A 27700-nucleotide genomic window follows, 5' to 3' on the forward strand; every position below is an offset into this window, starting at 1 on the left:
TCACTGCAGCTCACTGAAATCCGACATCTGCCTCATTGCACTTTGAAATATGGAGGGCTTGAAAAATTGATATATCGGGATTGTCTTATAAGTAGGATAAAGCCCTTTCTTCTTTCCTTTCTCTCCAACAACTCCTTTTGTGAATCCATCCCACGATTTTCCCTCTAATGCTTCATATACCAAAGCGAATTCATTTTCCTTACGAATATAATCTCCTATATTTAGATGAAGTTCACTTTTCGTTACCGCTTTGTGGGGGTAGAGTACCTTCCTTTGTGGAGGCTGAACAAATGCATAATGATACGGGACATCCAGGGAATGTACAGACGCTGAGGAATTTCCATCTCCAGATCCGTGCTTTAGTTCATAAGCCAAACGACATAACTTGTAAAAACAAAATAACATTGTAATTATTGTTAATTCAATGGCAAATAGAAATCACTTAATTTGTTCAAAAATCCACAGACATGGAAAGAAATGCATCAACAGCTTACCCCAGATGAAAGGGTACACACGATGAAATCTGATTCTGACAACAGAAACACATCCACCAGAAGACTCCATAAAGACGAGTTGCTATATCGTGTTGTTAAATTGAAGGCCACATTTGCACCATCGAGGAAATAGATGAAATCATAATTCTGAAAGCTAATAAACAAAGAAAAAAAAGGTAGAGTCAATTGAACGATATTACAGTAATATACAATTGTCCATAAAGCAGCGGCCTTTTGATAAGTCGATTATTTTACAGAATACGGAAATTATTTCCGTATTCTGTACCTTAGACCAGGCCTTCTTAAACTTTTTCCACTCGTGAACCCCTTTTCGCACGAGACATTTTTACGCGACCCCTGGTATATGGGTATATAAACTAGGTATACAATTCAAACATTTACTGATAATAAATCATAAAGAAATTTATTTTAAAACTTTGGTATACATATAATTTTACCATTTATTAAAGAGGAAAGCAAATTTGCATACGAATGAGATGGATGAGCTTGTTTAATTTTTACATAAAGAATTAAATCTTGGCTGAATATTTGATACTGCTGGACGTAGAGAATCTTCAACTTTTTCCGAGTTGATCGATATTTTGATTTTATAATCGTCAATGCAGAAAACTCCGCATAAATACGTAGTACAAAATGTCAGAAGTATGTTTAGGGTCATTTGAGAAATTGTTAGAAATTCCAAAGCAGAAATTCATTTAACGATTTTTTAAGAAACTCAAGTTTTAAACGTGAGTCGCTTGATAACTCGGCAAATTCTTCTAGAACTTTTAATGGCAGATGACTGCCGTTTTTGATTTCAATTGAGTATAGTTTATGAACCCAATTTAGAATTTTTGAATCAAAATTTGAACGGAAGTATTTCTGAAACTGTGTCTCCAGACACTTCAGATGATCAATTATAACTCTTACAATTAAATATTTGGGAAGATTATTTTCAATTATAACATGAATTTCTAAACAACGATTTTCCACCCTATTCTTCATTATGTTAACTTTTTTAGTAAAACTTTCAATTTTATCTTTTAACATAAATACAATGCTTGCCTTGAAGCAACATGTTTAAATCATTGAGGTTTTCGAAAATATCCGACAAATACTGATACACAGTTTTGAAAGCGATAAGTCATTATGAAAAAAAAATTAACAAATTAGATTTCTGCTCAGTCAAAAATATAACTTCATCTTTCAATTTCAATAATCTGTTTAAACTTCGCTCTCTTGAAAGCTACCTTACCTCTGCAAGTAGCAATAGGCTTTTGTAATCGGAGTCCATGTCTTTGCGAAAGTTTGAAAACAAACAACTTTTAAGGGCACGGCTTTTAATGAAGTTAATGATTATGATAATATCGCGAAACATAACATCTAACTCTGGTGATATTTTTTTGGCTACGAGTGCCTCCCGATGGATCATGCAGTGAGTAAACGTGATATGTTCATTGCCACCAGCTTTAAATTTTGCTACAAATCCAACATTCTTGCCCATCATTGCTCCAGCACCGTCTGTACAGACTCCAACGCAATTTCTCCACTCTAAACCTTCATTTGTGAAAAATGCATAGATTTTAAGATATATCTTAAATAAGATATATCTTATATATCTTAGATATATCTTGTGCCCTTCCAAAGGGCGACAAAACAATAATTACTCATGTATGCTTCCTTCATAAATATATCTTACATAAAGTAAGAGTTGTGCCATGTTAGAAATATCAGTTGTTTCATCTAACTGAATTACTAACTTTGGTCCGCCCTTAGGCCTGATAATAACTGCTGGAATAAGTTATTACTAATTTCAGAAATCCTTTTGGAAACAGTATCATTCGATAAAGGAATTTTACGAATTTCATCCCCATACTTTTTCCCATGAACTATTTCTGACATTTTAATAGCAGCAGGTAACATGAGATCTTCTCCTATCGCGTAGGGCATTTTAGTTTTTGCAATTAAATAAGAAATTGCGTAAGATGAAAGTAAATACTTTTCGTTGACAGTAACAAATTTCTGAAAGCATTGTCTTTCTTTATTTGAAGATTTTAAAAGTAGTTCAAAATATTCCTTTGATTTATTGAGTACGCTGCATGCTTGGTATTAAGATGTCGTTTTAGTTTGGCTGGTTTAATGCTTTCCGCAGCCCAAAACTTCATTACAAATTAAACAAAGAGGTTTTCCATGCCATCCTGATTATTAGAAGTAAATCCATATTGCAAAAATGATTTGACATATTTTCTTTTTCTTGTCAATTTAGGTGTACTGCAACCTGGTGCGAAGACTCTGCCGCATTGTCATCAGTATTTTTATCTCTTGTCTAAATTTAGCCACTTATCCATAACCGAAAAATATTTTTTTCGGTTCATAGGTGTTTCCAGTAGCGTTCGTTGGTGTTGAGTGGCGTGGCTGCAGTGAAGTCGCGCAATGCAACACGGGCGAGCGCTTCCAGAAACACCTTGGATTCATTACGCGTTTGATTTTGAATTAATGTTTAGTAGTTGCGCATTCGGAAACCTTTTTTGTTGTTGCCAACAGTAAAAACCTTTTACTGTTACTTAGACTATCCAGAAGAATACACGCAATTAACATAGTACGCAGTCTCAGATTAATTGCTTCGACTGTACTTCTAAACAAACAACAGCAAATAAGCCTCCGAGTAGGCCGGGCGATCTGACACGCAGCGATGAAAATTATCTCTCACCTAAAGACAGGTAAAAATCCATGTTAACGTTTTGATTCGAACCTGCAGCATGCCTGTCGGAGAGTGAAGAGGTTATGCATCCGTTAACAATCCTAGCTTAAAGAAAACGTTTATCTAACGGTAGTATCCTGAAGGTTATATGTTCGACAAAAGTAACAATATAAAAATATTCAAAATTACATAGTCATAAAAACTCATGAAAATATAATAATAACGTCATGATCCTAATTATATATGATATCCATCAGGACTGTGAGGTTGTACTAAAGATCATTCTTCGGAAAAGACACTCTAGCCAGCAGAAATCAAAAGAAATTGAATGACAACAGCTGAAAGAAATTTAAACGACAAGTCGATGTTTTTTGATAATCTGCAGTAAAAGGAGTTTTTTGCAAATGCATGAATAAGCTAGAAGTGATAAAGAAAACAGTTTATGCCAGTTTAGGTTCTTCTTCGTCTTCTTCATAAAAAGATAACAAGCGAACTAACAATCCGCTGAACATTTAGAATATGAAATGTTTGAATATTCATAAATACAATTTTAACGAATTCGTGTTCTTCCTTTTCTTGATTTCGCAATCTGATTGGTGCCTTCCAAATGTCTTTACAAATGACGCTGTGGCTTCGAGGCATCGCTATTTTTCTAAGACATATGTGGATGGTATCCGGAAATGGAAAAACACCGTGGTAAAATTGTTTTAGTAACCGTAGAGAAACAAATTTCACTTGAACTCAAACCAACAAAGTAGTTTATAACATAATCAGAATTAAGCAATCAAATCAGATATTACTAACACTTGAAAATTAGACGGATACAAATTAACATATATAAAGTAAAAATAACACTCAAAAACAACAGCAGAGATCACTCACTTGCGGTTACAATTTCGAATGACACGCGGATCATCCGTAGCCAAATATACACGCCTCTCTGAAGTTTCATTACGTAACTCCATCTGCTGGTAAAAATCTTCCACATGGTACATATACTCGCGAAGACCGTGGAGCACAGCCTCGTTTCCAACTTTGTCTGTTCGCCTCACATGGATCCTAAATCAGAAGCGATGAGAGAGAGAGAGAGGGGTAACAAAGATTTTAACTCTTATACTGCTCTAATTCTTAAGTTGTATCAGTCAACAACACATTCTTGACTGATACATTACAATTTACATCAAAACAATTTAAGGTAATACTTAAAATATCTCAAATCTCAAACAAAATCTCAAAAATGCACACATCTCTTCTGTGCATTTAGCGTCATCCCCTTACACAGTTGACTCCTCCAAAGTTCTCATGAAGAAAATAGACCTTTCTTTTTTGTTTGTTCAGAAAGTGCCACGTTAATGCAACAAGAAGAAAGATGCGACATTATATGAATTCCATCTGGTCCGCGTAGAACATATATAACGTAGTTTCAAATAAAGGTAATTTAGCTGATCTAGTCTAGTTGAAAGGCAACAGGGCTTTCGTCATTTCGTTTCTTTTTTTTCTTTTTTTTTTTTTTACCTTTCCACAATAACACAAACAAACTAGCAGACAACGCAATATCTGTCCGGGTGGTAACTTTCTAAAGAGCAACAATCTGCTCACGTAGTACGACGAGCATTTCATGATTGGGAACTGGAATGCTTGCAGGATTCCAATTTTCAATCTTTTTCAATTAGCTATTTTCTATCGTAAGAAAAGTTTCTTTTTTATGGCAGCTCCACCCATGATAGGTTGAAATCTATGCCACGTTATAAAGTAACCTTACCCTAAAAACAGAGATGCTTTTTAAAACTACTAACTTCCAACAAGAAGAGTTTCCTTTTCACTGCTGGGTGTGTGCTTTCACAAGGTACTAAACGTTACCGCCTAAAAGTCTGATGAGATTCTCCCACTTAGAAATCTCTATCATATCATCTCACTTTTCTTATATTTAATTCGCTAAGTCACATTTCCACAGTCAGAAATTGTAGTCTCATATCCACAGCCCTGATTGAACAGTTTAATCACCTCTGAACTCCTTCCCCCATCTTTCTAATATATATTCCAAGAAAATTTTGCTTAGATTCAAAGTTTAGATTCAACATCGAATAATTTCTCTTACCCTACAATAGGATGCTTATAACCAATTCGTTTCTTCTGTCTCTCCAAGAATTTCCGAAGGCTGCCTGATGGGCGTAGGATGTACTTAATAAACTGACCGTACCACCATGCTAGCGGATCTTCGTATAGTTTGACTATGGCGGGACCAATGTCGGATGGCAACATGGTCATCAGATTCCTCTTGAGATGATCTGTTGGTAAAAAAATTTAAAATAAGAATCTCAAAAGTCTTAAACAAAAATAATAATCAGCAGCACATTTTTACACTATTTTGATATTATCACTGCTAGCTAATGGGTGTTATTTTAATGTCAATTTTAAGTAACCGCAATCAACTAGTAAAGAGAACTTCTTAAAGAAAATATTTTTTCAAACAAAACAAAAAAAATCGATTACTCGATTCTATGAGCATTTAGAGTTCGGTCGGTATCGAAAATGACTGGAGAGACTTGAGTTGGACGCGAACTTATACGAATTTTCGATATACGGTGAGTTATCGGTTCCCATAAGGGGATGTAGGAATTTATTTTTCCATTTTCTTCTTTGTGCGTTGGCACGTGTTGATAATAATGTAAACTGAACTGTTAATTATTACAGAATTCCGTAAACCTCTTGAAATCACTGAAATATCACTGCCCTGTCCACTGACTATGCTATTCACGAATAGCATAGTCAGTGGAAATCGCTATCATTTTGAACTATCACAGCTTTCCAACATATCGAGTCGAGTCACCAGAGTGTGTGTGTGTGTGTGTGTGTGTGTGTGTGTGTGTGTGTGTGTGTGTGTGTGTGTGTGTGTGTGTGTGTGTGTGTGTGTGTGTGTGTGTGTGCGTGCGTGCGTGCATGCGTGAGTGTTCATTAAGGTAATCGTGTTATAGCAGATTTGATTTTGTTTGTGATCGTGAAAAAGGAACAACATACATAATTCGTTAGAGTGATATATGTATATATACAGTATATATATATATAAAAACTCGAAATATTGATTAAAATGACTAAAGGAATGAATAACGCATGTATAATGTTCTTTAGTGTACAAAATGTTTATTATGATAAATTCATTTTCCAGCGAGCAAAGTGAAGAGATTCACAAGCAGAGACAAGTGTCTCTACTTGCGTCTCTGCTATCTTCAGTGGCTTCAATGTAGTGAACAAAATAAAGACATTCTTACAAGCGTGCTTAATTTTCTATACCAGCTTCTTAGTGTACGAAGCTGGTGTAGAAAATCTAGATCACCAGAGCACCAATTGTACCGATTTAAGATTCCTACTAGCAACAGTGAGGAAATCTAAAGGAAATGGAATACACATTAATCAAGAAATATTTCCATTAATGCTCGTAAAATTAAATTGCAAAATTAGAAACTTTATCTGGCCATTTATAAAAGGTTAAATATACAGTAATAAACTCAACACACTGTATATTTGATACAGTATACTGGTATGTTAGTACAATCTAAGCATGCATCAGACGAGGCTGCCCTTAAACTTTTCGCAACACGTACAAAGAATTCATGGTGCTCTGAATCTATAAAATGAAAATGTCATAAAAATGAGGGCGTATTCTTACTGTTTTCTCCTGGCCAAGAACTCGTTTTTGTGATTTTATGACGAGTAGAAGCACACAGAGCAGAAAGTGGTTCGAAAACATCCGTCCAGGCCTCCTGGGAATAGTGCCACCTTGACGTTTCCACAACCACCATTCTCTCGCTGTAATACGCTTTGATGAAGCACCAAAGCAGATCGTGAATGGCAGAGGCGAACCCATTCGGATTGGTTAAGTTACACAGAATCTTTCTACTAGTATCGCAATTAGGAGGATTCTAAAAGAAACGTGAGAAAAAATTAGTATAAAAAATATGTAAACAAAATTAGCATAAATTAGTATAAAAAAATTAGTAGAAAATAAAAAAAAACCGTAGATGGATTATAAAACTGAGTTTAAGGAAAAAGCATACGCACAGATGATTTTAAAGTATATGTCAATGAATTTTAAAGTTAATGAATCTCAATGTTAAACATTTATTTTAACGCTTCCTCAAGATAGGAAGTGTTTTTTAAAGCAGAGACCAAAAGTCACTTCTGCCACTGTAAATTTTACACAATCGACGTTCATAAGATTAGATTCAGTTTTAAGTCGAATTCAGAACTAGGACGACATTTTTCTGATTAAAAACATGTGACGTTTAAAACTTATCTTTTGCAAAATTAAATTCAATTTCTGCATATAATTACGCAATAAAATTGTACAAATTAAAAAAAAAAAAGACTTCGTCAATAATTAGAAATATTATATGAAAACTTTATTATCAGAAATCAAATATTATATGAAACTTTATAATTATTAACATATCACTTTATTGATATGTTAATAATTATAAAGAAACATTTAACATCCTTTTGTTTATTTAGAAAACAATTTTTTAATGTCAGGCCACCGATGAAAAGCTGTAAACCTGTGTTGCATTCATGTCGTGAATGAGAGGCCATTACATAACCCGGAAATCCTGTTCCAGTGACGAAACATTATGGAACCAATTCAGAGAGAGGATACGCCAACAACTTGGAGGACCAGCCCAGTATCCGATGGAATCGTCGTGTTATCTTTGAATTTATTTCGAAAAATAAATTCAAAAAATATTTACGAAGTTTTTCTTTCATATTTGTAAGGTTGGCTTCGTAAGGTTCTACACACACACACACACATTTCAGTTTGTTTTTACATCAAATATTTTCATTCAGTTAATTTTTTTCGTTTGGTTAGCGACTTTAATAAATGTAACTTTCTTTTACTAACCTGTAACATGTGTATCCTGTTTTGTATTCGACTTCGCAATTGCCTCTCCTGTGTATTTTGCCATTCTGTCCAGTGATGTTCTTTAGGCATTTGCCGTAACTCGTTGATAATCAATCTAAAAATTGAATATTCCAAAACAAGGATTCATAGCAGTTCTATAGAGCATTAACAGCAATTGATATCTTTTCATAAATTAATTTTTGTGATATAATTCGAAATAAAAATAGATAGAGAAATAACTAAGATTTAGACATATAGAGAATTAGAATATCTTGAAAAAAAATTCTTGACAGGGGACACCAACAATGAAATCGCATATTGCGCTGCCATTCAACACGAGATCACGTGCTAAATGTGACGATACATTCCAAGAAATGATGGTGGAAATATAAAGTGAGATATTATACATCTCAGTTTTGAAAATTAGATAGTTCATTAGTCTATTAGTTTAAGAAAGTTTCAATAGCTCTTCTCCGTCTCCCCCCCCCCCACCCGTTCTTTCAAGCGTCAAATTTGGAGATGACGTGAAATATTATAGCCTATGCTGGTAAGGTCATGTTTCATGTTTACAAAAATTCGCTGATCAATTTTCTTTCAGTTTTTGTTACTCCATGTTCTTGTGTTCTTCTTCTTATAGTGCTATCTTCTATCGAAGGTCAGCGACCATCTTGGCGAACAAACTGCGCTCTTGTGCTAATCTGAGCAGTTGTGCACTGCTCTTTCCTGTCCACGTCTTGATGTTGTCAAACCATGATATTCTTTTTCTTCCTCTAGTTCCTTTGCCATCAATTCTTCCTACCAAAATAGTTTGTATAAGTTGGTATTTGATATTTCTCATGATGTGGCCAAGATATGATGTTTGTCGTTTCTTGATTATTTGTACAAGATGTTTAGCTTTGCCAATTAAGACATCTTCATTGGTAATTTTTTCTGTCCATGATATCTTTAGAATTCTTCTGTATAGCCACATCTCAAAGGCTTCGATTTTCTTGATGGTTGTCACCTTCAATGTCCATGTTTCAACTCCATAGAGCAGAATAGACCACACGTAGCATTTCAGCATTCGGCATCTGACTTCCATGTTTAGGTCTTTATTGCAGAATAGTGTTCTCATTTTCATGAAGGACTGCCGTGTTATTAATCAATTATTATTAATGATTACCTAACTTTATCTTTTAATTTTTTTCGATATTTGCGTCGTGACGTCTCATTTTTCAATAACTAACAATCAAGCAAGCAATAGTAATTAACTAAAATACCAAAAAAAATTACCTGAGCCATTCAAAATAAACGCCGAATATGTACAAATGATTATCTGTCGACATCTTTAGCGATAAACTCTTTGCTGAATTGGTTTAGCGATAAACCAATTCAGCATGAACTGAATTGGTATAATGGCCTGATTTGGACGTCGATTTTGGCCAACATAACTCTTTTCGCTGCATTGATTTTCCTGTCATTTCCAGTCAAGGAACATCTAAGTCACTGTATTCACAGATTTATGAAGATTCACAGAAAAATACGAAATGAATGACGTCACAGAAGAGGTATATATTCAAAGTGATTTGCTATATGCAAGTTATTTGGCTAGAGCTTAGAAATTTGGGGGAGGGGTATGAGAGTTCTAAGAGATCGCAGTTATTCAATTTTTGTAAAATGTCGAGAATATTGTTTAGGGACAATATAATATTGGAATCTTAAAGAGAAAGATTTGAAAGCTGCATGTTGGAACAAATTAGGAGAAATTAATCTTTTGGCATTCTACTCCAAATGCACATTGTTTTTTAATACAAATATTAATACAGAAAATACCATAATAGGGCAAAGGAACAATGGCCAAATGCCAGAAAATTCGTCGTTAGAATTTTATATGGCCATCAGAAAGATCAACACATATATTCTGTGACTGCATTTTAACTCTTTCGCTATACTGCTACTGTAAAATTGACATATGTGCGCTATGAAGTAGGAAAAGTTTGTAATATAAATAGTTCCGTTATGAAATTTAAAATATATATCATACTGAGATTCTGAAATGCAAAATAAATATTGAAATCGATAATAGAATAAGTAAACCTGGTGTGGTGGAGAGTGAACTGAATATATTTATATGTAACAAGAGCGAAATTTGTCAAAGCATAGCTGACTGTATACAAGACAGTGCTTCAGACTATTTTAATTTTAAAGTATGGATAGGAGATTTGGCTTCGAAATAAACATTCATTAACCTATTGAAAACCAGAAAATGGCAGAAATGACAGAATCCTATCATAAACGAAAGGTATCAGATAATAATTTGATATTATTAATATTCAAGAATGTCTAAATAATGTATTATTTTTATATCTATAAAGAAAATTCCACCTAACATTCGGTCTGGAGCGCCACTATTATGCATTTCATTTCAGTTTAAATGTGAAAGTTTTCAAAAAAAAAAAGTTTATGGAACTGCATTTGTACTTCCGTAAAATAATTAAATTAAGTCGTTATTAGTTTAACTAGTTGTATAAAATTTTAGTTAAAACTGAAAAAGAATCGTACAAATTTCATCTTTCGGTAATTCGAGCATGCCAATCATATAAATCCAAAGTTTTCTCAATGTTTCATCACTGATGAAATCACAATCGGACATAATGAAGACCATTTTTGTTTTGCCAGGAAAGAAAATAAACTAACCTCTTAAACTGAGCAGTATGTTCCAAAATAAAGCCTATTTGACTCTTAGTCTCGAGAGGATTATTGAGACTTTTTAGACGTTTGTTGAGTTGGTGATGAAGAAAATACCACATCTCTCTAATAACGAAATTCAAATATCTTTGTCTTTGCACTGGTTCCCAATGGAGAATGAAGAAATCTGAAATAACAAAATTATTCGATTAAACAGAACTCTTTTACAGGATTTCAGCAATATGACAGCAGCGTAGCAGTCACTTTATTCACTAAAGAACTTTATGTATAGTTGAACACTACATGTTAAGTTAAAATACACATTCTAACAAGAACAGCAGCACACAATATAATTGTGTGTGTGTGACGTTTATATATGCAGTTATACCTTATGTAATAGTGAGTAGAAACCACGGAAAAATCCACGGAAAGGGAAAACTGCATCCCATGAATCCCATGTAGAAAGTTTTTCGGCTAGGTAACAAAATAAATTATACTAGAAAAGTTTCATGTTTATATATGGAGATACACCATTTTGCTAATTCTATATGGGAAAAATATGACTTTTAAACGGAATTAACTTATTTTCCATAAAGGTCGAAACCAGTCCAGGTAGCCTGCTTAATACACAGAATGTATACTTCTGAAAGAAAATGTGCTTTACATTATGGGATACTAAGGTAATAACTGATGTGAAGTTAAAAGCCTCCTTAAAATATGAAGTAGACTGGCGTGGAAGATATTCCAAAAACTTAGAATTCCTTATGCTTAGTTTGCTTAAGCTTGGGAGGATTAAAACAGGGATGTAATTTCTTGTCAAGTACAATTTAGTTTAAACCCATTTAGATATGAGAAATTCTTTATATTCAAAGTACAGTTCATAGTAGTACTTTTTCTTAGATGCTTTCGTTTAATGTATTTGGGTCTAAAAGTGATAATGAATTCCATAAATTCATGGCATGCAGAAGGAAATGACCACACTTGGAACAGGTCCTAAACCTATTCAAAGTGGGGATCAGATTTTTATTTAATGATTTGAATATAGTACTGATACGCCACAGTTCAGCAGTAGGGTGCTCTTTTATTCGTTTTGTATTTTGTGAAGGGTAAGGAGACGGTGTTAGTATGTGTTTCCTTTTAAATCTGAAAGAGGTATTAATATAATTTTATGCATTTTTTATGTTACTGTAGTAGCCATTGAAGTTAAATATATTTATCAAAACATGTTATTTAATCTGCACAGCCGATCCCGATGAGAAAATTAGCTCGGTCATGATGCCTCAATATACGAAGAAACTTTCTTTTCAGAAAGAAATGATGCAGAATGAAATTTGTATTACTTCGTGTAGGCGTCTACATTTTATGATACACCACATTTTAGGAAGTTTTGTAACAAATATTTCGAGAACAGTAATTGGTCTCCCTTTTCTTTCTCTGCTCTGAAATAATTAATTCGGGGTTTTAACTGTTCAGTGGAGCTACAGATGATGCTTAAAGGCAAATTAAGCCATGTGTATAAATGAAAATAGGCCTTAAATACACAAAAGTCCAATCATGAGTTAAGAAGGATAGAAATTACTTTCTTTTGTTTTTCTTTTCTTTAAAAAAAATTATTTTACATAGCTTTATGTGTAGTCATTGCAATATGTTACGAGGACGATTGGTCAGAGCACTGGGGTAATCCGACCTTGGCGTATAAATCTAAGGAGAGGGACCATCCATCGTGATACAAGGATACATAATGAGCAACCTATTCAGGAAGTGGGCAGGAAGTGGCTACCCAAATTGCAGTTGCAACTTTCTTTAAATTAAATTACGTACCATTTTTAGTACCATTGTCATTCCTTTTGTAATAGCTCTCCATGGAATGTCTTGCCTCTGGAAATCTGGTCAAAAAAAAAAATGAAAATAAAATTTTATTCATTCATTTTATAAAATGAAATTTCGTATCATATTATACATTCTACATATCAATTGATTTTAAAAGCTGCAGTGTTTTTAAAATTAATTAAAATGAGTGACGTGGGAATGGCTACAAATTCACGATGCCATTCTGGTTGGCCGAGTGGTTAGCGTACCCGCTCTCTAACCAACAGGTAGCGGGTTAGAATTCCCGCTGTGGGCATGGATGTTTTGTGATTGTCTTTAGATGGGAGATGAATCTCATCGTCCGGTGTGAGACCACTGTCCCGTTTACGGGACGCCTGAAGTGACTTGAAAAAGTTTCACGTTTGGTCTCTAGAGCAGGGTTTCCGGACTATGTAAAAATACATAAATAAGTATGCAAGAAATATAAAATTGATAAAAATGGAAGAGGAATCCTTAGCTTACCCACGGTACAAAATGTACAATGGGTTTATAATAACCTTTCGTGCTTTCGTGTATGGGAACTACACACAAAAATAAAAATAAATAAAAATAAAAACATGGAACATCTGACTGACAGAGAATTAAAAAATAATAATAATAAAGAAATAGAAAAGAAAAAAAAAGAAAAGAAAATTCATGCTACGATTTGCATGTCGTTAAACTGGAATTCGCCGCCCTAGTGGTTAGCGCATCCACTCTCCCGCCAAGAGGATGGAGGTTCAAATTCCTCCAAGGGCATGGATGTTTGTGATTGTCTTTCACCTTGATACATTCATTCATACATGTGAATAAACACTCTTCGAAGATGGATGGGGTGACCATGGGAGTAGAAGACCCAACCCTCCCTCAATTGGAGAGGCCTTTACCCAGTAGCGGTGGAAAAGATATAGGCTGAGGGGAAAAAAAAAATTAAATTCCCAACTAATTCCTGACATGTCACGCCGTGGTATGTGAATATAATAATAACACTACTACAATGATCTATATCTATCTATCTATCTATCTATATATATATATATATATATATATATATATATATATATATATATATATATATATATATATATATATATATATATATAGATGTAATATATTGCAGGACAAGATGCTTGCTTCTATGGAAAATCGGACATGAAACGTAACACAGATAGAGCGCGCGCGCGCTCACACACACACACACACACACACACACACACACACACACACACACACACACACACACACACACACACACACACACACACACACACACTATTTTAGATATTTCTTCCCCAAAGAAAATTACTGCACATTGCACATCCAAATTAATAAGAAACGAAGTCAAAGTAAACAAGTAGAGGGTAATCAGGAAGCATTTGAATTTCCACAAAAAGTAACGATAGTTTGTTTAGAATAAATATGTTATTTTTGAAATCAGTTGAGATCAGAATAGTGAATTAGCTGATGTGGAAGGTCTTCATATGTAAATTTGTCAGATATATATTTTATCACGTGTTTATTCATGCTGTTTATCAATAAACACGGGATAAAATCAACACACATAACTAAATTACGTAGCATATTATGCAAATATAACTCACAGCTTTATCAGAGCATTAATTAGGTTTCTATAAAGCCAAGTTATTTGGTCGTAATAGCTAATGGGTGAAAATGAAAATTAATTCTGCGATACAAGATATTCCTCAATACCTGTTAGATCCATCGTCAAATAAAGACGGAAAAATGTAAACAGTGGAAAGAATGTTATGGTATTAGTAACGTCTTTGTAAGGCAGTCAGAAACAGTATGTGTGCATAGATTGGAAAGATATCAGTTCGAATCACCTTTCGGAAGGAGGAATACTTATAAGGAAAACCAACAAACTTTATGAGACTAACTGGTTGTTTTTAGATTACTCCAAAGAAACTGATGTAAATGTATTATTATCTGCATTGATTGCTTTTGTTCTCTGGTCGGTTTGTGTATTATGAAGTATGGAAAACTCAAGTTCTGAATAAAACTTGAGTTTTCCATACTTCATAATACACATCAGAGAAGCGCTTGTTAATGTTTCGCTCATCCCAGACGAAATTCGAACCTAAATTAATACAGCTAAAGGATATCGTTGCTATTGACTGCCCTTTCTAATAATGAGGGTGTCAGGAATTTCCCTCTAGGAAAATTCCTGACACCTTCGATTGACACTCTCCAAACAGATCGGAGACTACAATAAAGTAATAAGCGTAATACTTAGCGTAAAACATACTGCCTTAGCTGCACAGGTGTAATCCTAAACAGCAGTAGAATATGCATTAGATTTACTGAAGTGCAGTAGGAATCGTCTTGGAGACCTCCCATTTGGACTATTTCTTAAATTAAGTAAAAAAAAATAAAAAATAAAAATAAAATGAAATTAATGTAATGTCTTATACTTGGAATTATATTACATTTCTTCTACAATTAAAATATTTTCAAATAAATGGAATCACTGCTTTTGCCTTTTTCATTTGATTGATGAAGCCGAAAATGTCATACAAAAAATACAGTTGATAACGATAATACCTCTCCCTTGACAAGATGCAGTACTGTTAACTGAAAAAGCCCTTTGATGTGACCAACCAATCCGGAATTGTTGCCATTTAGCGTAATATTTGTTGTGAAAAAAGTGACGTAATGTATGGTCTTCCTCTTACTTAAATGGTGTTGGCATTGCCTTTTTAGAATAAACAAATGAAAAAAAAAAAACTCCGTATTTCTACAAATAGCGTGTATACGAATGCCGCCATACATTTCCTGCTTTTTTTGTGTGACCCATATGTTAAAGAGAGGCGTGGTTTTGTGAGACGTCACTGTTCGCGGAGCTTTGAAAACATTGCAGTGCTATTCTTTTCCCATTGGTGGATGCGATAATACAAATAAATATCTAAATTATTTAGTTAAATGAATGTTAGATATTAATTATCCTCAGCCATCTTTTCGTCCACACATCTTTTAATTTTAAGTTCTCAGATGGATCGCTCAGAATGGCAAAGCACGGTACTTAGCCTAAAATTTTTCACGTTTGATACTAAACCGTACTGTAGGCTGCAAAAGATCACAGCGACTAAAATATTTCATTAGAGCACAAATCATCCCGCCCTCCATAAAAAATATTTTAAAAAAATTAAACCATGCACAAAAGCATAATTATAAAATCAGTTACACTTCACAAAAACTGTCACTGCTAGTATACCACAGATGCTTAGAAATAGCATGAGGAACGACTTCCGTTTCAAGAAAAGTTTACGCACAAATGAAAACAAAAGTCGAGACCACCAATGTAAAACATATTCGGTGGCAAAAGCATTTTTGTTTCTTCTTCTTTTCAGAAGGACACATCTCCACGCTGCTCAGCATATATTCGATAAAGCATCGGGTTCATTCTTAGTGCTATAATGGTTGGAGACTCGTATTTACAATATATCTAAAGTGGATGCGTAGGCAGAGTTTGCTGACCTGTTTTAATGTGTCACATACACAACACTAACGTAGTACAGATTGAACAATCCACTTCTCTCGTATGGGCCAACATAAATAAAAAAAAATCCTATTCTGTAGGACATTTGACAACAGAAAAGCAAACTGAGATACGTCGTTAATGAACTGGCTGTTCAAGAAGGCAAACAATGCATGGCTATTGACGCTGTTATTTATGCATTTTTTGAAATCAGCTGACACCCATCCTACTAATGGAATTCATACGGTTCGATACTCATACTAATTGTACTCGTACGATAGACAGTTTATTGTCGGTGGAATTAATAAAAAAAAAAAATTAGTTATGTGATTTCTGAATAGATTTAAATGTAGAATCCACGTATACCTATGCAGATTTCCAGAATACGTTTTATTTCTAATGGGTATATGAAAAAATATGCAATATATACATATATAAATTTTTTATTGTGAGTTAAGACAAAAAATGAACTTATTATTATTATACATAAGAAACCAATATTGCTTTAAATAGTTGCTTTCAAATAAATAGCAAACTTACAGAACGCTACATAACTAACCTGGGTATCATTTGAACACAGACTGGTTTCGGTTTGCGAATCGCTGGAGCAGAATAAAAATTGTACTTCAATAGCAGAAATATATTAAGACCAATGGATCCCATCACAACGAGTTTTACAGAACCAGCAGCCATTGTTACTGAAAAGAAACAAATAGAAAAATCAGATGTCAATAAATGGATACATAGCATGTAGATCTACGATCAACCTGGCACCCTTGAAATAATTTCAAGCAAAAATTTAAAATAATTAAAATAAAAAATAATATTACTGAAAATTAAAACAAAAAGACAACTTTCGGTAATATGCAGAGGAAATTCGTAATATTTAAAGTAAATCCGTGTTAAAGATTTGGTCTATGAAACTGAATTTTGATCTATAAAGGACTGCTTTATAGACTGTTTATCGCCAAGTTTGTAGGTTCAAATCTGCTCTGGGAAAATAGATTTAGTTTGTGAATACACAGCGGCTAAATAAAGCACTTAACGCGACAGGTTCGTAAAATTAGCGGAATTATGGATGTCAGTTAAGATCGGTACAAATAGATAATTGTCTCTAAACGACAAAATACTGTTAAAAATTAAGAATTACTGAAAGTAATAATTTTTTAGTGGTATTAAACCTCCAGTTGAAGAATAGAGGACTGTAAAAAAAGAACAATAAATATATTAGGTGTTTATTAAGTGATAATTATCGCAAATAAATCCGATTATAGATTTAAGCTGGCAGCCATTACCTTGCTGCCGCTCCAGCAGCATCGTGTTCACATTCCACTTCATAAATATATTTTTGAAAATTATGGAAATAGCAACTACCGTGTTTGAGTAAAACTTTAGTTTAATATGAACCAAAATCCACACTTGACGTTTCGACCTTTATATCAAGGTCATCTTCTGGAGCATATATACTATATACAGAGGTCAGGCTAATAATTGTTGTAACAGTTGGTCAGTAACTTTAGCAAACCATGTAGATTGTAGTGCAGCTTGTTTCTCTGTATATAATACATATGCTCCAGAAGATGACCTTGATAGAAAGGTCGAAACCTTTATGATTTTGGTTCATATCAAACTAAAGTTAAGTTTTACTCAAACACACGGTAGTTATCTCCATAATTTTCAAAAATGTATTCGGATCACCGTGTAAGCCTAAAAGAAAGGATCATAAATATACGTATTTTTTATGATCAGCGGATTCACACGCGGTTTCATGGTTCAGGAAATTAGATGAAAAGAAAACATAAGCAAAAAGTTTAGGATAGTATGCAATGTTGAGGAGAACAGCAAAGAGGCAAAATTAACATGACAAAACAGGGGAAAAAAGATTTTCTTTAAAAGAAAGAGCGCAGAGGAAATTTCAGATCAGTGATTCTATTGACAATACATCAGAGAGCACATCAAAATTGGATCACTTGATATGAAAGTGAGTTATAAGAGTCCATGATTGGGACTCGGTGGAGTGAGTTTAAACCATTGAAAAGATTAAAATATATTATACATAAAATATATTACATAAAATACAAAATGCATGTAGAATTTTCAAACCTTTTTTCTCTTGAAAGCAATGTTTCTATTTGGTTCTGTTGATAACAGCTTTTTCGTAAGAATTTGGTAGCACACATAGCTAACAAGCAAAACAATCTCGGTCTGAAACCGATGGATAATACAACGTTCACGAGAATTTTTCATCCCGATAAATATAAGAACTACGTCTATATATTTCTAGATTGTGGTGTTGCGTTATTAAGTAACTCGTTATCTTTCTCTTCTGGTAACACTGTATTCATAGTATGCACTCATCTCTATAGATCTCTTTCCACTGACAAGAATAAAGGCAACGGATCACAATAAACCTATTTGTGGTTATATCTGGTTTTAGAGTTTATTGAACAAAATCTGAAAATCAAGACAACACATTGCTCTACACTTATGTTGAAATATTCGCATACCTTTTAAAAGGCCAACTTAATCACTGCCCGCGAGTAATAATGCTTATTCTCAAAGTTAATAACAAGGAAAGAGATATATTCAAGTGCATATCTTAGTCTGCATTCTAGTATTTATACTAAGATACAAATGTACTCCACTCGACAACCATCATAATGAAATTTAAGCCATGCATATTAGTAGTGATTCCAAGTGGAAAATTTCGCTATCAAAATTAATTCCCCTTGAGTTTGAAATATTATTTAAACAACGACTAAGGAAAAAATGATGGCAGCAACATATGCAACAACAAAAAAAAATCGGGGATATTATTCAACTCTCCAAATATGTACATCACAGAATGTAGATATGTCATGTCTCTTGCTCTAGAAAATGCTAATATTCGTAGTGTTAATGCAATTACGATACCAACACAAAGAATTTATTGGCATGTAATGAGTAAATAACTGGGTAAAGAAAGCACATCATAACGAGAGCAATAAACATATTAATTTTGTATAAACTGGATTAAATTTTAAAGCGACTTATCAGTAGAAAAAAGATGATTTTCATGCCTGTGAAGAGCACAAAAGTATGTAAAATAAGAGAACTTTAATAAACAAAAATGCAGAAGTTGGACTCTGTATAAAGGTAAAGACTGCACTGCTTTGCGTGCTGTTATTTAATACAGGTGCAATAGTCATTAAATAAAAGCACTTTGAAAGGCAATGTATGTTTTCCCTTTACCCGTTAAGCTTCGATAGCAATTGACAATGAATATATGTTTCTTTATTATGGACTCATTGTAACAGGTGGTACATTATCTTCCTCTTATTTCAAATGTTTTATTCGTCCGTAGATAATGACTTTGCAGGAAGTTTCAGTCTATATGACGAATACTAATGTAAAAATTGTATACAGCGATGGGAACACGAAAGGGAATTTGTATTTCGTATATTTTCAAAATTAGTAGTTATTCTTATGCAACATTGCAGGAAGTTTCAGTTCGTATATTTTCAAAATTAGTAGTTATTCTTATGCAACATTCAAATAATTACTCTATTGATATATAACATTGTGATCGCAATGGTACAAAACATGTCAATGATTACGAATAAGAGGCGGAGGGCAGTGCGAGGATATACAAACCGAATATAATTTAATAACGAAATCCTATTGAAATAACTAGATTTACACGGTTTAATACACATATGCGTTTACTCCACTCCCACGCATATTCCACATTGTGAAAATATGGAAATAACTGCGTGTATTTTACAAAATATGAACCACTTCGGAAATTCATATAAACAGATCTTATAGATATGGATAAAATAAGTAGTGCAAAACAAACGAAGCGTTTTTAAATAAAAGAATAACAGCATAGAACATAATGAATTTACAGTAAAAAGTGTCGAATTTCCTGATTAAGGTTATATGGTTTGTTGAATACATATGGATATTCCAAAGTATATTTTCAGAGTATATTGTAACTGCATATTTATCAGTTTAAAGCTTTTTAAACTGCATTTCAACTAAAGTCAGTTGAAACTGAGTTGAAGTTCATGTCAGAAGAATGAGTTTTTCTAAGCAATAGACTTTCAGATTGTTTAGCTAATGAACACATGCACTGACAAACATAATATATTCACCTTATGACTTAAGCTGCCTCGAAGCGACCAAAAATAACTCAAGCAAAAACAACATCCAATTAAAATTCAATTGTTGTTGTTGTTGTTATTTACCAGTATATGCAACAGCATATACTCGTAAATAACATTAATAACTTCCATATTGCAATATTAAAGATGCAGCCATGGTGTTCATCCATGATGATCCGAATATAGTCTCATCGGCATTGAAAACGCTATACATAACTTGAAATTGAATATAGTCAAAGTTAATGATATTCGCTAAGACAGATCTCCAACTCATCAATACTTTATATCATAAAAGTCAATATCCATTCCCATGTGCACAAGATATCATCTCTGCTTAAACCAAAGTTATCATGTACGTGAATACAGTGCAGTACCTTGGACTTCAGTGCTGATCTGAATTTAGTACTGACGGCAGTAGCAATGTCATTGACTTGTGAACTGATTGGTTTGCGACTTCTACCAAGTCTAACTCCCAACAATCCTTTCTTCAAATGACTATTAGTTACAGAGCACATGGAAATAGTGGACCTCGTTCACATTTATGCAGGCGACGAAATTTACGGAGTACCGCAACAACATTGCAATTGTTTAGGTAGTACAGCTTCACGAGCAAAGCATGCAGGGGCAAAATTAGTGCCATCACTGTGGGTAGTATTAACTATCAGAATGTAGGAAAAAATTCCGTGTCCATTTTCTTAAACCCTCCTGACCTTGCATTCCTGCAAAGTTTCGCAGTATCATTGGATGGCGCTTCAGAGATACTTTAATTTTGATCACCATATGTATATTTCCATATTCTTATATAAGTTCCTGACAGCTCAAGATTTGATTAGATATTAGATTGGTTAACTAGAATTTAAATGGATGCCAAATTGTTTGGAAGACCTTTTCTCGCCGTAGAATGGGAAAAATATTTTTAAGGACATTTGAACTAAACAAGAGTTAGCTGGTGCCATAAAGCAATAAATCATTAACATATCCCCTTTCTCCTTATACGTATAATAGGTCTAGTGGCCTGTTACGTTCGTATTAGGCATGGCCTATTACGATTTGAAATCGCGACCGCCTCCAGGTTAGCCCTATGCCTCCAGATATATCCTATGTCTGTAGATGCGTGTGTTCACGGGACCGGTTTGGTGTTCTGGGGGAAGAAAATCCCGCGTTTCTGGGTGAATCCCCTACCTCCGTATGAGACCGGCTAACTCACCTTTAGTCGAAAGACACCAGATAAAGGTTTCTCACGTCTTGGACGAGAATCGAACGCAAATCTTTTCGACCAAAGGGCTTCGTCTATACCGACTGAGCTACGGAGGCTCAATTAACATATACCGTGCCCAAAAGGAATTGGAATTCAGGCAATTGAAGAAGAGGAAACTAAACGAACTAAGGCTATTCAAAAAAGATTTAATAAGTATGCTGATAATTATTCTCTCAAGGCTTACAAGTTCGTTGAGTAGCTGAAAACTGGTGAACTTATCTTACTTCGAATGTGGCAGTGCAAACATTAAAACAAATATGACTGTAGTGTAAGCAAATTAGGTAAGTTAGATGTGTAAACACAAATTATTGTTTCATCCACGTGCTTTAATATTATTTTTAAGTATTTATCTTTTTTATAATTTTAAATTATATATTTTCATTAAAAATAAAAATAAATATAAATATCAGATAACGCCCTTTTTTTTCCTGGGGAGTAGGCGAGGCGAGGCCTTTATACCCTATCTAGCTTTATGAACTATTTCTAATTAAATGTTAAAAAATCAATTTTTTTTGAAATTTGAAAAACCAAATAAACTACTTCAAAGAAGCTATCCAACTATTTATGGCAATTAAACATCAACGAAGTGATCCCTTATGTTCGTCATACAAATGTGTGTATGACTTACAGTATTTATATACACCTACATAAGTTTATGCATCTACATTGTAATATTGTATATATATGAATGTACAATGAAAATGTACATAAAATGCTAATATTACTTTAAAATGATTATTATGAATATTTCATTCATATAATTGAAACACAGTCAAAATAAGATATCATATAAACAAAAATTTGACTGGTGATAGAGGACAATTCTGATTCTACCCAAGAATCTAAAAATAGTCCGTCAGGTAGCGTCGCAAAATATGGACTGTTCCAAGTAACGCTGTTTTTTGTAGGTCATAAGGGATCACTTCGTTGATGTTTAATTGCCATAAATAGTTGGATAGCTTCTTTGAAGTTGCACCTAGAGCACCGATAACTATTGGGATGACTTTGGTGTGTTTAAACCACAGCCTGACAACTTCGATTGCCAGATCTCGATATTTAATTATTTTTTCCAGTTCTTGGTTGTTAATGTTGTTATCACGGAGTACTGCATTATCAATAATCCAAACCTGTCGATGTTCGATAATTGATGTCAGGTCTATTGTGTTCCAAATACCGATCAGTTTGTATTCTAAAGTTCCAGAGAATTTTTGCTGTTTCATTTTCCAATACTATCTCTATTTTATGCTGCCACCAGTTATCAGAAGTAGGAAAGTCATATTTTTTGTATATACGAATGAATTATTTTGGGCACTTGATCGTGGCGGTATTTATAGTCAGTTTGAGCTATTTTGCTGCAGGCACTGATTACATGTTCCACAGTCTCATGTTTCTATCGCATAATCTGCGTTTGCTGTTATTATTGATGTTCAAAATTTTTGCTTTCGTTGCATTAGTTTGTAATGCCTGTTCTTGAGCTGCTAGAATAAATCCTTCTGTTTCTGTTTTAATATATCCATATTGTAGCTATTGCCACGTCTTGTTCACGTCATCGTCCTCAGTATCTCGAAGAAATTGGCCATGCAAAGGTTTATTTTTCAAGCACACATATCGGTTATTTTGTTGTTCCATTTTGTAATCGGATTTGTTTCCCGTTGTTTTAGAAGGCTTTCTTGTGTAATTGCTTGAAGCATTGGCTCAGAGCTATTGTTGATGTAACTTCTTAAACTAATTTCTTCTTCTTTTTCCACAGTCTGTCTCACTTGCATCAGATCCCGTCCACCTATTTTCCTTGGTAGGTACACCGGTCAACATTACTTCGTGGATGTAATGCATGATGTATAGTCATTACTTTTCTAGTTTTTCGGTCCAGTTTGTCCAGGTCTTCTTTTGTCCAATTCGAAGAGTACGAACATTGTGTATCAGATCACTGTATAGCCTAAGAATTCATTGCTCTGATTGTGTTTAATCCATTTAGTTTTGTTTTCAGAACATTGTAACTCTTTTGATGTATTCTGATGCTGCCTGTTGTTTAAGTTTCGAGTGTAGAATATCACTAGCTTCTAATATTCCTTGGTAGTAATAGCGTTCGTCAGCTGAAATTGCTTTTATATATTTCTCTTGATCAAAATTAAAATTGCTAGTGAAATTAAAATTCCTCGTTTAATAGATAAAATTGCGCATTTATCTAAATCAAATTCCATTTTGATGTCCTGAAAATACAAACTCTGTTCAATAACGAGTCTATTTACTGGGTTGATTTTCCATATAACTTCAAGTCATCCATATACAACAGATGGGAAATTTTAATATTACATTTTATATTTTATTTTATTATTTCTTATTTTATTAATAATATATCACAGTTATTATTAATATATCACAAAGGGTATTGTGTAGGCATACGAGTACACAAATGCCTACACAATACCCTTTGTTTAGGCATATGTGATATCGGAGCTCCTGTTTTTAGTATTAAAGCGGTTTTAACGCCCATTTTTAATTTAAAAGTGTTACCAGGCAATTCTACTTGTCATGCTGAAAACAGACGTATAATTAATCGAAATTGGCTAAGTAGAATCCAATTTCTGAATGCTGAAAGTTGTAGACAGCGTGTACTGTGGTCATTCACGAGCAAAGAACAAAGGAAGTTACTGACAACTCTCAATCATTTTACGAGTCATGCTGCAGTTGCTCAAGCAACTGCAGCATGACTCTTAAAATTCCAAAGGACCCCAAGCAAAATATCCTGTAACAAGTCCCATAAACCTTTAAACTACGGGGACAGGCCCCATTGCTCTTGCTGCGGTCGAAGACTACATTACCAGTGCACCGGGATCTTGGAAACCATGTGGAAAGCAAAGGAAGCAGCAAAACGTACCGAATGGCGCTGCTCACAATGGCGTGAGAAAATGAAGAACAGACACCGAGCAAAACCAACGACGCACAGCAATGTAAGTCCTTTCCTGATCGTAAGATTACTAGCAACTTTGATTAATTCAAACTCATGATTAAAAACTTGCTTAATGCTCACATGGAACAAATTAACAAAAAAATTGAAGAGCACGAACATTACATACAGTACAATAATGATAAAGTAGAAGTGCTTGGAGCTACTGCCACACACCACTACATTAAGAACCAAAATAGCTGCCAATGTCTCGAAATCACACCCGTAACACAGGAAATATCTTGGCCTTTACATAGTTTATCACCTTAAATGAACAAAACATATAGAATAACCTACATACTAAACTCCGCATCATTGCAGCAAAAACTCTAACAAGTAAAACACACGATTCCATCTTACGTAAAAAACAAACAAACATATATCGCTACTCAGTATGTTATAACAGTGTACGCAAACACATCAAACAGACATCAAACGAAATTAGAAACATTACAAAGGAAAATTGTTTCTACAGTAATTTGGAAGCCTCATATCAATAACCGAACCACTTATGGCAATACACAGAATCCTGAGCATTAAAAATCAGAAACACTACATTATGTTACTAAAGAATTACATCAACAACACCTATGATAACAACAGATACATTATCGAAAAACACGACACACCAAAACTCATGCGATTCGACAGAGGTCATATCGCATATTCACGCTACTCAACAACCGACCACAAAATTTAAAACACACACACACAATTATAGAACATTAAAACACGAATTAATGATGCTATATCAATAGTTAATACATCAAAACTATATACAGAACCACAGTATCCAAGGCCTACATTCCATCCATGAAAAGTACCAAAAAACATAAATAGTGTATTCTAATCCCACTCTCTTCATGAAAGCTAATCCTAGCTTCGAAGGCGGTCGAATTAACAGCCTATTCAACTAATCTTTAATAATCACCTTTATAACAGTTTTATTTATTATCACTGAATACTGAACTCTTCGAACAGACTGAATTTGTATTAACAACTGTAAATAGTCTGAATGAGAATAATAATATCTCTGTGAAATGTATACTGATAAAATAATGAATACATTAAGAAGTTGTACACTTAATCCTTGTAGTGACGAAAAAATTTAAATCTTAGTTGTATACAAAGCATAATGTAATGGAAGATGATGGTTTTTAAATAGCAATATGAATATAACAAGTGCAGTATTCGTTCGCTCATAAGTGCATGTATATATTATAATAGTACGTATGAATTAAAAATTGATTAATCATTTAAAAAGTATTATTATTATACTCAATAATAATAATTATGTATTAATTTTGGTTACAGTAAAAAAATATTCAGTAATAAAAGTTTTGTATCATGATGTTATAAAAAAGATAATTATTCTCGAAGACCATTAAGAAAATTATTGTTACTGTAATTAAAAAAATTTATTATTATTTTACATATATCAGTTCAACTTATTGCTCTAATACAAAAAAAAACATTTGTATTAGAGTATTAATTTTTGTTTATCTTCTTTTGTATACGTATAATTTATTTGAAAAAGAACAAATGTTAAAAAAATACACTGAGGGTTTTATAAAGCATGAAAGCTGCAAATAACTGCAGAAGTAAAATTCTCAGATTGAAGAACTCTTAAAAGTGAATTTTATGTGAGTTTTAATATTTTTTTCATACACTTCACATGTAAACCAACAGCAGTTCGGCAATAAACGCGAAGAGTGCGATTTAGTAGTGTAGGATAATGGTATTTGATAAGCAATAAACCATGCAGACGATTTTGGTTATTATGACACAAACGGTAATCAATAATCGCACATAAAACCAGATTGGGATAACCAAGCACTTATTCGCAGATAATTAATAGAAATTATGCATGCAGTGGAATTCTTCTAGTATTAAATTCCTTCAAATTATGTCATATAGCCGAGTAAATCCATCGTATATATCGTTTCTGAATTTTATAACATGCAGTGCGGAATTTATTTCTCCTGCCTATTAATAGTAGTAACTACGGCGTAATGAATTTCAATATATTAATGTTAAAATAAGTATACATGAGTAATTGCTTTCATTTGGCTATTATTACCATCCTCAAAGAAATGAGATATAGAAAGTATCAAGAAGAAAACAACAGAATTAAGTGTAACTTACTTCCAGAACTTACTGTTTACATTAAAAAAAAAAAAAAAACTTCGCCTACCTTATGCCAGTTGATACGTTTTGCGACCAGCTCGCACAAATCACGTTTCATATCCGCCATTTGAGTAATAATAACTAGCTATCATCATAGCGCCATCTACGTTGGTGATACTTCAAACTCATTTTCGAATTTTATTTAACTTGGATATCATCCAAAAATTCATTTATCTTAATAAAACTTGAAATTATGGAATTTAATAAGGAGAAGGAGGAAAACTAATGGCTTGTACTTGAAAACTGATAAAATCTAATAAGTATTACTTGTTTAAAATTATTTAGAAACATAAGCATTTTTATATGCGTTTTGAAAATAAGAATGTATCAGTGAGATGCGTTTAGTCCGCTTGCACGATGCATATGATCCTGTGAAATTCAGTATTTGGGAAAGTTCTAGTTTAAATAGGATCATTTACGTGATCAAAATAAAGCAAAGACTTTCGAAATAATTAATAATAATATTATTAAAAAAACAGCACTATATATAAAATAGAATTATTTTTGATATATAGATATTTATGACTTTTTCCTCTTTTATTTTAATAAGGTAATAATTGAATTGAATTTGCTAATATTCTGCAAAAATTTAATTATCTAAAAGGCACGATTAGATAGTTGATATCGCTGGAGGACGGGTTAATTAAAATTTATGTATAATTATGTAACTTGGCACTGTTGAATATGACGGCATTGCATTTTGGTTGGGCCAAAATTATGATTCATAAATATATGGTTCACTCGATTTTATTTTATTTATTTATTTATTATTAATAGTATTATTAGCAGTAGTAATAATAGTAATATTTGCAACATTGACTTTGTTGCTCTTGGACTGACTGTGGATTACATAGACCTAAAAGAAATTTTGGATTTTGAATATCTAAATATGAGTTCTTGAGGACTTTCATTTTTTGAAATTGAAAATGTTGAAAATTTGAAAACTGTCGAATGCTCATGTTAAAAAATACAATAATGAGGTGGCAAGACATTTTTCAGAATCTCGATTTTTTTTTCGCCGATGGACACGTGAAAACCGGCTTCAGACTAATGTTTACAATTT

The 27700-nt window shown here is 33.3% G+C and overlaps 1 protein-coding gene across 1 annotated transcript; it reads right to left on the bottom strand.

Annotated features, from left to right (window-relative positions):
• On the bottom strand, positions 1 to 26686 carry LOC150101371 (alpha-(1,6)-fucosyltransferase-like). The gene is made up of 10 exons (XM_090400782.1): positions 26645 to 26686; positions 16660 to 16798; positions 12578 to 12642; positions 10766 to 10943; positions 8090 to 8204; positions 6863 to 7115; positions 5294 to 5483; positions 4078 to 4254; positions 495 to 648; positions 1 to 384 (listed from the first exon to the last, which is right to left on the bottom strand). The coding sequence occupies exons 2-10, from the start codon at positions 16791 to 16793 to the stop codon at positions 1 to 3; spliced, it is 1650 nt and encodes a 549-aa protein (XP_090256908.1). The 5' UTR covers positions 16794 to 16798; positions 26645 to 26686.
• Positions 26687 to 27700: the final 1014 nt, after the last annotated feature.

Source organism: Typopeltis vanoorti, chromosome 11 (genome assembly GCF_054136105.1).
Source record: "Typopeltis vanoorti isolate ZY-2024b chromosome 11, IOZ_Tvanoo_1.0, whole genome shotgun sequence".
Lineage (NCBI taxonomy): Eukaryota > Metazoa > Arthropoda > Arachnida > Uropygi > Thelyphonidae > Typopeltis > Typopeltis vanoorti.